Source organism: Diabrotica virgifera, chromosome 2 (genome assembly GCF_917563875.1).
Source record: "Diabrotica virgifera virgifera chromosome 2, PGI_DIABVI_V3a".
Classification (NCBI taxonomy): domain Eukaryota; kingdom Metazoa; phylum Arthropoda; class Insecta; order Coleoptera; family Chrysomelidae; genus Diabrotica; species Diabrotica virgifera.
The window spans coordinates 25,788,636-25,801,638 of record NC_065444.1 but is presented as its reverse complement, the minus strand read 5'-3'; the positions used below and the strand labels follow the sequence as shown (position 1 = coordinate 25,801,638).

Here is a 13,003-nt window from a genome sequence, read left to right as displayed (position 1 = left end):
TAAGTAGTTATCAATAACATACAAAAACTCAAAAAATAATTGTTGTCAACCAAAGACTATTAATGTATTTAATTTCATAATAATATAAAAATCTTAACTTATGTACATTCTATAAATCAGATTCATTATCCCGTTTCTCGTAATGCTTTTCGTTCAAAATATCTTTTAACTGCCTCATCAAACTTTTCACCTACTGTTCTTTTCTTCCATATATCAATTTTTGGTTTGGGTGGAACTTTAACCTCATTCTCATCTTTATTATCTACTGTTTTAATTTCTTCAAGCTTCTTTTCTTCTTTAGTTTCTGTTTTATTATCACTGTTTTTGTCTGGTTCGGTTTGACTCACTGTTTGACTAACTTCATTAACCTTTTCTGATTTTACTTTAGATTCTTTTTCCTCTTCGCTGTCAGAAGAATTAATGCTAAAATCAGAATCTGCATCTATATTTGAGGGTAAGTGTTCTTTTTTGATTTCAGGTTCTTCAGTTTCACTGCTTTCATCTGAATCTTTCCTCACTCTGTATTTTCTTTTTTTTGACTTATGTTTAAGCATATCGTCACTGTTTTCATTTTCGTTAGCTGTATCCTTTATTTCACTTGTTGATGCCTTATTAGTATCATCATCTGACGTCTCTTTTTTAATAACGGTTGTCGGTTCTTCCTTCTCCTCGAAGTTTACCTTTTGATCATATAGATGCCTATAAAAACCATCCAAATTGCCTTGCTTTTTTACATCTCCAATGCTTTCTAAGTATTCCTCTCTTTTTTCTTGCTCCTCTAGTTCTCTCATTTCTTCCAATTTCTTCTTATAGGATGGTGTTATAAAAGATTCTTTGTCTTTAAATGTATCACCTGAAAAATATAATCAAATGTTAGTCAATCAACTAGATTTACAATACATTATTAATGAGAGATATAGTCATAAATGAGGATGAATTGACTGACCGAAAAAGGTGGGGATTGAAATGCAGCATGTAGCAGAGGCTGTAGGACACCCTTAGATATATATACTAAATTTACTATATAGTTGGGACAATTCGCGGTGTGCAAGTACTTGGAAGGGAATTGAGAAACGATTGTGCCCGAATAACGGAGAAATATTGCAACTTTCTTAAATAATTCATATTGTCAATTGAAATTGTCAAATTGACGTACATTTCATATCTACTGTCATTGAATAAAAAAAATTATATGTTGCTCCACAATATTGATATGATATGCAATTATTATATAAAGGTAAATTTAATTAATTGCATTTTGCTTGCAGTACTGCATTTTAATAACTAATTTTATTTACTACATACAATTGTTTATGTTTTAATAACATAACCTGAATCTTATTTTTTCTTATTATTTTTTTGGACTATGGCCTTGACAATTATCCAGTAATCATGGCTAATATAATTGGCCAATATAATTAAAAGTGCGAATAAAGTTGCAGAGCTTAGAAATAGGTGTCGCTTTGCCGAACTTGCACTGTCCCAATAGTAAGTGAACAGTGAACAGAGTTCCAGTGTTATGGATATTTTAGTTTCTTTACTAGTGTTTTTTTTATTTATTTTTTTTGCACAGGCTTTTGCCATTCAGCCAGTCACAACTTTTTAAGTTTTTCCTAAAGCAAGTAATTATCACAATACCTATTTGATTATCAGTAAGGAATAAACATGGTTACTCACTTCTCGTCTAGGGACCCATCAAGACATTAAATTAATACACAAACTAGACTGGGTCACGGAAAGAAGGTTTTTACTAGTTTACATATAAAACCTGTCCAAACCATAACCAACATTTACATATTAAAATTTAAGAGTATAAAAAAGTAGAAGAAAATTTTGAAAAACTTAATCAAAAGATTAATAGACATACCTTCTTCTTCCCTTTCCTTTTGAACTTGCCTCTCAATCCTTCTATCATTTTCTCTTTTCCTCTTTTCTGCTGCAACTAATAGTCTACTAATATATTTCGGTTTTTTGTCAATATCTTTTTTAGCTAATTTTGAGTCATTACGTTTCTTTTCAATGTCATCATACACTTCATCATATTGGTATACAGTGGGATCATCTTCAAGTGCTTTCTTTTGACTAATCTCATCCTGCTTCTTTAATCCTTTGGTGAGACCTACAAATTTAATAAAGTACATTTCTATATGGATGAAATTGTGATCTAGATTACTTTAAATTTAAGAAAACTAAAAGAGGAATACAGAAACATGGGCCTGGAAATTAATATTAGGAAAATGGAATACCTAGCAATATCGGAAGAAAACATCAAAATTTGGAAATAGAAGAACATGTAGAAATAATAGGAACGAATAATTTTAAATATTTGGGTTTTATAGTGTTGAAAAACAGAACAAAAGAAGAAGAGATAAAAGATAAATTGGGACAATCAAGATCTTGTATAAGACAATTCCATAGTGTAATCTGGAAAAAACGTCAAAGAAAAAAACAGAAAAAATGATATACCTACCAAACAATGGTACTAAGACAAGTATCATCAGGGCCCCCGCTACCATATGTGCAAAGTGTGCAATGCACACGGGCGCCAAAACCTGAGGTCAAAAATTGCAAAAAAAAAACAAACAAAAAAAAACAAAAATTAATTTTAAAATAAAAGTTGAGAAATTAAATAGGATAAATTATAAACACACATGAAATTTTATTAGTATATCATCCAGTTACTGCCGATTCGCACTTGCGAGAACATGTCAGAAGTCAGGCTTTTTTATTTATTTTGTCATGCTTTTATTTTAGTTTGTTTGTTTCATTTTGATATTTTAGTCTACAAATAATAGTCCATTTACTCACGGTTCTTGCTGTGGATTTTAAAGAACTGCTTTTATTGACATGAAATTTGTCATACCTACATAGAGCAAACAAGAAAAGAAGTGATATTGTGCCGATGTGTGCTTTTGCCCTGTGGGTAAAAGGGGTATTCTCAGGGGAATACGCCCGAGAATACCTGGGGGTATTCTCGGGGGTAAAAAACATACGTTCAAAATAAGTCCGGAATTGGATAAAATGACTAATTCTAAGTATCTTTTGTTGTATAGAGTTTTTCACTATGTCAATGCTTTGCGAGTGAATATGTTCATTTTTCGACAAAAAGAACCCGTTTTTAGACGGTTTTTCGCAATTAACTCAAAATTAATTATTTTATCGAAAAAATACTCTTAGCAAAAATATAGCTTACAAAAAAGTGAAAAAAAAATTTATATATTATGAAGTCTGCAAACCCAATAGACGCAGAGTTGTAGCTAATGAAAAGTAGGTTCTCATTCGTCAAATTCCAAATTGAATATTTCAACGTGAAATAGCCAAAAAGCCAAAAAATTAAGTACTTTTCTTGGACAACTCATTACAACTTCTTTAAAGTATTAAAAAAAGCTTTATTTTTGATTTTTTAAAAAAGTTTCAAGCAACAAGAACAAGCAGCAAGCAACCTTCTTTACTAAAAAAAATCGTAAAATCACCCCTTAATTAACATTCCAAATGAAATTAATTGTTACCGCTTTACCATTTACTTTATATACTATGTATTGTTTATATAATCTATAAGTTTCATCGAAGTGCTCATTTTTGAAAAAAATTGGTTTTAAAATAAATTTTTTTAATCTTGAAAAATTCCTTTTTTCCAAATAACTTTAAATCTATTAGTGATACGAAAAATCTCAAGCAGTCAAAAAATGTAGGTTTTACTTTTCTGAATATTATGGATTTTTTGTTTTCCTGTAACACAAAAATTGGTTAAAATATGGCTGTTCAAAATTTGCATATACTCGTGATTAGTGACCCGCCATTTAAACTTTTTAAAAGCTTTAACTGCTTTTTAAAAAATAAGCAATTTAAACCGATGTAACTTCAGATCATATAAACAATATGATCTTGTGTAAAGTAACTTGTGGTGAAGCGGTAACGAATAATTTTATTTGGGCTGCTAAGTAGGGGATGATTTTCACCATTTTTTTACCAAAAAAAAAACGAGACCAACATTATTATGAGCGTAACTTACTTACTTTTGATGTTAAAAATACTTAAAAGAAACAAAAATATAGCTTCTTTAAAACACTTTAAAAAAGTGATAATGAGATTTCCCTGATAAGTGCTTGATTTTTTGGTTATTTCACATTGAAATATTCAATTTGGAATTTGACAAATAATAACTTAAGTTTCATTAGCTACAGCCTACAACTCTGCTTCTACTGGGTTTGCAGACTTCATTATATAGGAAGTTACACCGTTTTTTTTTCACTTTTTTATAAGCTATATTTTTTTCAATCAAACACTTACTATTTGAGTTATTTGCGAAAATCCGTCTAAAAACGTGTTTTTTTTTAAATGAACATATTTACTCGCAAAAGTAAAGAAAAGTATTAAAAAGTATTGACTTAGTGAAAAATCTTTATAGAACGAAAGTTAGTTGTTTAAAATTAGTCATTTTATCCAATTCCTGGCTTTTTGAACGTATGATTTTTCACCCTCGAGAAGGGGTGAAACTCACATTAAGGGCAAAAGCACACATCGGCACAAAGGAGCATTATGGCGACGGAAATGGAATACTGGAGAAGATGTTGTGGTCTGACCAGAAGAGACAGAATTTCAAATGAAGAGATAAGGTGTAGAATGAAAGTGGAAAAAGATGCCCTGCAGTAGGTATATAGAACAGAGAAGACTAAAATGGTACGACCACGTATGGAGAGCAGAAAGTACATAGATGATAAACAAGATTGCAGAATGGAGCCCAAGAGGAACAAAGAGAGGACGACAGAGAAGATCAGACAAGATCATGGAAAAATGAACTTGATGAAGCCATGTCAAGAAAAGGATTGATAAGAATAATAATTTTTAAATATACAAACAAACTTACCTGTGGGACGTTTTGTTTCTAATTCCTCTTCGGAATCTTCACCGAAAATGGAAGGTTTATTAGAAGATAGTTGTCCGATTTGATGCCCTTGATTCTTTTTTGGATAGCTTAGACCATATCTGCAACACAAAAATAAATGTAAATAAGATTCTTAATATGTAACAAAACTAACTTACTGTTTGGCCATTTTAATAAAAAATATTTATTTGGGAAAAAATAAACAATATAGTTTTTGGGTTAGATATTTCTTCTTTTAAGTTCTTTAATAATGATTGACTAGGACTACTGAATTATTGAACTAATGGAATTACTGTTTTAACGCAAGAAAGAGGCCACTACAAAATTAATAAGAAAAGAAGAGTCGAAGGCTCACACTGCCATCTAGGAAGCGTTAATTAAATTATTAGATGTCAATCCTATTATGTAGTTAACTGCACAAGGGAAAATATTTTTTCCACCTACCTCTACCGAAAGTATACTTTTCCGGACCTGATTGTAGGGAGCAAAGTTGTACTTTTCCTCCCTAGGGAGGAAAATATTTTTCCTCCCTAGGGAGGAAAAGTAAAAGTGACGTCATAATATTTCATTCATGAAATATAACTTATTGACGCCCTGTATAATATCTATTTTCTATTACGGAGTATCTATACATTTTAACGTTTATTTATAAAACATCCTGTATTTTGCAGAATGGTAAAAAACAGTAAATTGTTATTTTTATTTAACAATGTTTACATTAATAATTTGACTTATATTTGACAGCTGACAGTTATATTGTACCTACTTGTTGTTTTAGTTCTAATACATTTTGTTGGTTAGTTACATAAATAAATTAAGTAAAAATGACAAAATGACTTGTTATTTGAGGAAGGTGGAAAAACCATATGTATAACATGGGAGTAAAGTGCCTTTTCCTCCCTTGAATGATTACTGCCCTCCGCTACGCGTCGGGCAGTAAACTTCATTCTCGGGAGGAAAAGTTACACTTTCCTCCCTTGTTATACAAATAGCTATAAATTTATACGAAACTAATGCCAGATGGCACAACGGACTAAAATAGACAAAAAAACGGAGTGTAAAAAATATTTTTTTTATATAATTATATTTTTTTATCTTGAATTATATGGTCATAACTGAAATTAATTAAAAAAGTGAACTACAAATCATAATTTAAAATTAAAACTAAAACTTAATTAACGAAACAATCGTTAATAAAAGTAGGTTCTTCTTTTTCTTTCTCAGATTTTTCATTTTTAGGGGTCGGTTTTTTCTCCTCGGTCTTCCTCTACCTCTCTTTCCCTCAATTTCGAACAGCTCTATCCTCCGTTCCACATAGTTCTTATTTCTACTGCTGACGGGTCCAAACCGTTGCTGCCTTTGTTCTTCAACCATGCTGTCTTTGTATCGATCTGTATATACTATTTTATTTATCTATGTCTTCAAGTCACCCTGGCTGTTTCCTATTATCATGCCGTCCCTGATCTGGTTCCTTTTGGCAGAGAACAAGGACCACAAGGAACAAGTGGTCCTTGTTCTCTGCTTTTGGTCTTATCCAACATCCACCGTAAATTTTTATTTCAGTTTTAGATACCTCCATCTTTTCCTGAACCTTTATGTAGGAGCCAAGATATTTGAATTCTCCTACTCGTCCTAATTTTTCTCCAAGAAATTCTATATCCCCTACCATTCCTATTCCTCCTGACCACATATCTAAACTGAAGGGTTTCCGGGAGGTATGGAATATACCGCCATTTAAGCTCAAAGTACATCCCAATAGGGGGGGGGGGGAGATTATAACCAAACCCCTTAGTTACGCCACTGCCTCCTGTTCTTCTACCATCGATGTCTCTTATTTCTTCGCTCTACAGTTCTCTTCCAAATTTTTTATTAAGTGCGACATTAACTTTATCTTTCTATAGTTCTTAGAGTCCTGACCTTTCCCCTTTATCTTTATACAATGAAGCAACCACAATCTCTCCCCATGAATTGGACATCCATTCTTTCTCATTATATTCTAAGGGAGAGTTGGATAAAACGGGATAGTCGGATAAAACGGGATACCTAGCCTAGAGACCCAACTAGTGGTGCTATCAATCAAACAACGACGGAAACTTGTTATCAGTCGTCATTTTAACATCCTCAGTTCGTTTTACCTCGATGCCACTATTTGATGAAAAGTTGTTGTGTTTATAATTGTTTGACTCTATTTTTTTGATACTTCGTACTTTTAAGTGCGTTGTTTTCTACATTATACTGCCTACATATCTAAAAATATAATTCCGGTGACTATTACATTTAATTAAGCAGCCATTAACGAATATTCTCATGTGTAGTCTACCTAATTTTACTTTCACATTTAGGTAGCAGACACTTTTGTTTTGAAAAATGTCTGATAGTTGGACAAAACGGGACAGTTATAAGTTGGATAAAATGGGATACAGTTTCTTATGTCCCGTTTTATCTACCTATTTATTTGTTGGCCTATTCATTTTTTAAATAGAGATATGAAGCGTTTTATCATACCGCAGACCAGAACAACATATTTTTATGTGACTTTTGTTCTGATATACTTACCTAGTCCTAAATAAAAGGTCTTATTTCCCATTTTGCCATAAAACATAAAAAGCGCCTATTTTTAAGTTTCTGACTACTGAAGATATTATTTTTTCAAGAGTAAACTTTACTATACAGTTTAATGTCTACTTAATTTAGACATAAATTAAGTTTTAGATAATTTTATACAAAAAATTAAATATTATAAACCTATCCCGTTTTATCCAACCGTGGTTGGATAAAACGGGATGTGTAGGACTTTAATAAATATTTTTTTTACTATTTTCCAGTTATTAAAAATAGCTAAAGATATGTGTTTTGTGTGCTGCAATAAATGTTATACCTATAAAAAATAATATTATGATAATTTCTTTAACATATTCTCCGTAGTAAAAGTTAACAAGAATGGTATCCCGTTTTGTTCAACTCTCCCCTACTCACATTTGCCACAAAATATCAACCTCTTTCTCTGCTAGAGCCTGCTAAACCTTCACAGGTAGGTATTCCATTATGTCCTACTACCTACCATTTTTCATCCTATTTAATGCCTCGACAATCTCGTGTCTCGCTATTCCCGGTATTACATTCTCATTTGGGATTCCACATCCTCTGCCTCCCCTTTGGTGTTCTTAGTTTAGCAACCTTCTAAAGTATTCATATCATATTCTGTCATACCTTTTTCTAGTCACATTCTTTTCTCTAACCTTTTGTTGCACTTCATTATTCCACTACCAAGTTTCCTTGTTCCTAGGAGACCATATACCAAGTGTTTTTCCTAGCACGTCCCCTCCTAGCATATCCTTTAACTTCCACTACTTTACTTTCTGGTGTCCTACCTGCTTTCCTGTCCGTCTCATCTTCATCTCTATATCCACTATGACGTGTTGACTATAGCTACACCCTCACCCTTGGTTACTTTACACTTGGTAATCTCAATCTCTTTTAGCTGACTTCTGACATCTGGGTAACATACTGGGCATCAGTCCTCATAAACAATGTAATAACCGCAGAAAAATCTAATGCCACTGCAATGTCTTCTTCTTTTTCTTCTTGTAGTGCCTATCTGTTTTGAATGTTGGCGACCATCATGGCAATCTGTACTTTGCACACTGCTGTTCTAGAAAGATTTGTGGTTGTTGTGTTGAACCACGTACGTAGATTTTTCAGCCGGGAAATCTTTCGCCTTCCTGGTTCCCGTTTTCCGTATACTTTTCCCTTAAAACTAGTAGCAACAATCCACATCCCTTGCTGTTCCTCATGATGTTTTCGATTTTGGCTGTTTTTCTTGTGATTAACAGCTCTTTTTCTTTTTGCATTCACAGCAATACATCCTGATTAGTAATGTGGTCGGTATAAGATATCTTCAGGATTCGACGATAAAGCCACATTTCAAAAGTTTCAATTTTCTTGCAGGTGGCGTCTGTGAGAGTCCACGACTCAACTCCGTACAACAGTATAGGAAAGATATAACATCGTAGTAAGCTATGTTTTATGGGTATCGACAAATCATGGCATTTGAATTTGAAATGCAGATCTTGCTTTCTCTATATCCTACATTTGATTTCTATGAAATTGTCCCAATTTTCATTGACGTTCGTACCAAAATAGAAATATGTTTTTACTCTTTCTATTTGTTGACGGTTCATACTGATTTGTCCAAATTGCTGTTCCTTCTTAGATCACCAAAGATTTTGTTTTCTTAAGGCACGTTTTCACGGTACACTTTGGATGATCGTCCCGGATGAATCATCCAAAGTGAAAAATAAATGAATCGTAAACTATTATTCATCGAAAATGATCATCCAAAATGAATATTGAACGAAGTTGAACCGAGTTCTAGTTTTGTTCACTTTAGAGGATCCATCGCGGATGAATCATCCAAAGTGAACCATCTAAACATGCATTTATTGCTGTAATTCATCGGCAGTGACTAGTGAACGGCGGCAACAGATCCACGTGGATGTTTATTGTCGCGTTTAAAGTGCGTAGTTCGTGTTTGTACGTTTTTAGATGGTTTTTTAACATGTCTTGATCTTCTGTAGACCATTCCTTTAACAAACACGTTGACGCCCCCATTTTGTAGCGTCGATTTATCCACGGTCTTACCCACCAACGTCGTTTTTTGAAGATATTCTTCTTTAGCGGCGAATCGATTGAGGGTAAAATTTGATTGATCCGCGCGCATGCGCACACCGACAGTATGATGTTAGTCGTTATACGGGCTTTGATTGGGTGTTGAAATTTTGAAATGATCTGTCAATAATTGTTCAATATGGAGGTTATCGGTAAACAAAAATATTGTATAATATTAGTTTTTATTGATGTGTGGACAGAAATAAAAACAAATTTATAATTACAGTGACTTTTTAAATAGTTTTGAAAAGTCGCAGGTTCGTAATTCTAAATGTTTCAGTTGGAAATACCTAATAGTTTCAATACCTATCTATTTGGAAAATGTAAACAAAATAATGTAGTTACCTATTAGTAGGCAATGCTTTAATTTACATAATCTGATTACGAACAAACTTTCTACAAATCTTCATCTCATATATCGTTTTCTTACTCCATATTTTGTTGTATTTTATTTCGACAAAAATCAAACTAATAATTTTATTAAATTCATATAAATTTATGGTGTAAACGTTTAGTTTGTGTATATTCCCACATGACGTATATGCGAATGTGGTGCAGTTTGAAATGCCTTCAACTTTCGTACGGCGCGGTAGACGTGAAGTGGGTTCAAGCCCCAAGCAAGTTATTATTTTTTTATTTTTTTTATAGATTTTATGATTGTAAGTATATTATTATATAATTTTTGAAGATATTCTTCTTTTTTGAAAGTGGTAGATAAGAAAGTTAGTTTGATTTTTAAATAAAATAAGTACGAATAACCTTTTAAGTATATTTATTTCGTTTAAATTACCTATTATATAATAGAAGAATATCTTCTTACGTGCGTACAAAGTACACACACATTCTTTTTTTTCTAATCTTCTGTTTTTCAAGTACATGTCTAATGTCTAAGTTCATTTAAAAGACTTCACTTATTATACCAGCTCCAGCACGTACAACTTCAGTCGGCGCCATTTGTAAGTGAACAGACTAATTCAGTCTTGGTGATCCATGTAAACGATAATTACTTTCATCGTCGCAATCACTTTGGATGATTCATCCGGGATGATCATTCAAAGTGTACCGTGAAAACGCGTCTTTGCGATTGTTGCTGCGATTGTTGCTGCGATTCTGTTCATTTGATGTCCGTATCTCTGACTGCAATGTGAAAATTATTCTATTTTCTTCATCACTTCTTATTCCTATTCCAGTGGCGCACCCAGGGGGGGTTTTGGGGGTTACAACCCCTCCCAGGACATATAAACAATGGTCGGAAAATGTAAGTTGTCTTTCACAAACAATACAAAAAAATTTCAATGCCCAAGCCAACCCCCCCCCCCAGAGGAGAATTCTAGGTGCGCCACTGTCCCATTCCAAAACCTCAATGAACTCTTTCTATTCCCGCTTTTTCTCTACCAATATGTCCATTCAAGTCACCTCCAATAAAGCAATTTTCGTTTACAGGAATCTCGAGCATCTCGCAATCAAGGGCACTCCAAAATTCTTTATTTTCCTGTTCTTCACACCCTACCTGTGAAGCGTAGGCATATATTATGTCCACGTTGGTATTGCCTGCATCCAGTTGGACACCCATTATCCTATCACTTCTTCTGGTTATCCTTACAACATGTTCCTTACAAGATGTTCTCCTTCTCCTCTGTATGAAATCTGCGATCTCTCTTCCTTTATCTATCATACTTCTGACGTTAGACGTTGCAATCCTCAGAACTAGTTTCTTTCAATACTAATCTGATGCTTAATTTATAGCTCTTCAACATATCTATTACTTCGGTAATATATAACATGTAAATTAAAATGTTGACCAGACCAATGTTGTTTTCAGATCGAACACGTTCTGTGATTTTGATGTAACCCTTTAAGCAGTGGCGCACTCAGAATTTTCCTCTAAAGGGGGTTGGCTTGGGCGGGGTTCGGACAAATAATCCCTGACAAAAAATCCCTACAAATTATCCCTGGACAAAAAATCCCGGACAAATAATCCCCGGGCAAAAAGTCCCCACAAAAAATCCGGGACAAATAATCTTCAAACATTTTTTCGCGACAAAATATCTGCACAAAAAATCCCCATGAAATATTTGCTACCGAAGTTCTCTAAAAGTTTTCCCGTGAACGCAATCGACTCACATGTTTTTCAGCCTCAGTGCATAAAAGAGTTATAGCAATGGCCATGAAACCGCTTTTCGGCACGACAATAATGATTAGTAATTAAGTTTAAGCATGAGTTATTGTAATTTCGATTACCAAATTTCGAATTAAAATTACATGCCGAAAACTTCAAATTTTACATGACAAACGAGTATGAGTTTTTTCGAAAATGGTGGAAGATATATGGAATGAGCTAAGGCTGTGGGAATCATGTAATTATTCGCTTAAATCTTTTGCTCACTCTGCCTTGAATAACTAAGTTCAAAACATAACATATGTGTGCATCCATGAAAAATTTTTGCTCTATTAAGAATGTTTAGCTTTGTTATGAAAACGCAGAACACAGGTTTTTGACACAACTTTTGAAAGCTTGTTCTGAAGCTATTTCCTTGTGGCATTTTTATGATTAATTATTTATATGGGAAATAAGCCACAATTAAAATGAAAAAAAGAGGTTGAAGAGGGCGAAACACATTTCTAAGAGCTGGTGTTTGGATCTTCGATTCTATTCAAAAAATTTTTCCCAGCCCGAAGTAGTGGATGTGTGAATTGTTCGTAAGGGGATTTTTCCGCATTCTCTATTTCATTTGTTTGTTTTCGTACGAGTGGTCGTCCAAACCAGTACCTGTGGATCTTTTGATCACTGAGTGTGTTTCAAAGATCTACATCTTTTGTTTTTTCATAAACATTATCTTACTTACTCTAAAGTAATTAGGGAATTAAAACTTGAGAATGGCATTGTCAGGTTGGGCGTAGATTTACGTTCCTGCTATGTCTAGGTCTCGAATGTTGTTTTTTGATTGGAATGTGTCTGAAGATATTCAACCTCTCATCTTCACCGATGAGCCCATAGAGGTTGAAGAGGGCGAAACACATTTCTAAGAGCTGGTGTTTGGATCTTCGATTCTATTCAAAAAAATTTTCCCAGCCCGAAGTAGTGGATGTGTGAATTGTTCGTAAGGGGATTTTTCCGCATTCTCTATTTCATTTGTTTGTTTTTTTTTTGACATAAACAGTTTATTTACAAATGTACCATTAGATAAAACTTTAAACATAATCAAAACGAAATTAGAGAATGATAATACATTGGCAACTAGGACAAGACTAAATGTATCAGCTATAATGGAGTTATTGACATTATGTACCCATAATACCTATTTTCAACTAAACAATGAATTCTATAAACAAAATTTTGGTCTAGCAATGGGCTCTTCTTTATCTCCATTATTGGCTAATATATTTATGGAGGATTTCGAAACTAATATTATTTCTAAACAAAATTTAAAACCCACAGTATGGTGGAGA

The 13,003-nt window shown here is 33.2% G+C and overlaps 2 protein-coding genes across 2 annotated transcripts; both read right to left on the bottom strand.

The window, feature by feature from the left end:
• Positions 1-36: 36 nt before the first annotated feature.
• Positions 37-5,166, bottom strand: LOC114332559 (nuclear speckle splicing regulatory protein 1). The gene is made up of 4 exons (XM_028282387.2): positions 5,044-5,166; positions 4,868-4,986; positions 1,868-2,119; positions 37-853 (listed from the first exon to the last, which is right to left on the bottom strand). The coding sequence occupies exons 1-4, from the start codon at positions 5,052-5,054 to the stop codon at positions 126-128; spliced, it is 1,110 nt and encodes a 369-aa protein (XP_028138188.1). The 5' UTR covers positions 5,055-5,166; the 3' UTR covers positions 37-125.
• Positions 5,167-10,913: 5,747 nt separating this feature from the next.
• On the bottom strand, positions 10,914-11,228 carry LOC114332542 (uncharacterized). The gene has a single exon (XM_028282353.2). The coding sequence runs from the start codon at positions 11,226-11,228 to the stop codon at positions 10,914-10,916; it is 315 nt and encodes a 104-aa protein (XP_028138154.2).
• Positions 11,229-13,003: the final 1,775 nt, after the last annotated feature.

What these genes read in the sequence shown, in the direction of transcription:
- LOC114332559 (XM_028282387.2), bottom strand. An exon ending in AGAAACAAAACGTCCCACAG is followed by an intron (nt 2,120 to 4,867) that starts GTAAGTTTGTTT and finishes TTAAATTTGTAG; the next exon opens with GTCTCACCAAAGGATTAAAG. An exon ending in AAAGGAAAGGGAAGAAGAAG is followed by an intron (nt 854 to 1,867) that starts GTATGTCTATTA and finishes TATATTTTTCAG; the next exon opens with GTGATACATTTAAAGACAAA.
- LOC114332542 (XM_028282353.2), bottom strand. Translation starts at nt 11,228, where the DNA reads ATGATAGATAAAGGAAGAGAGATCGCAGATTTCATACAGAGGAGAAGG.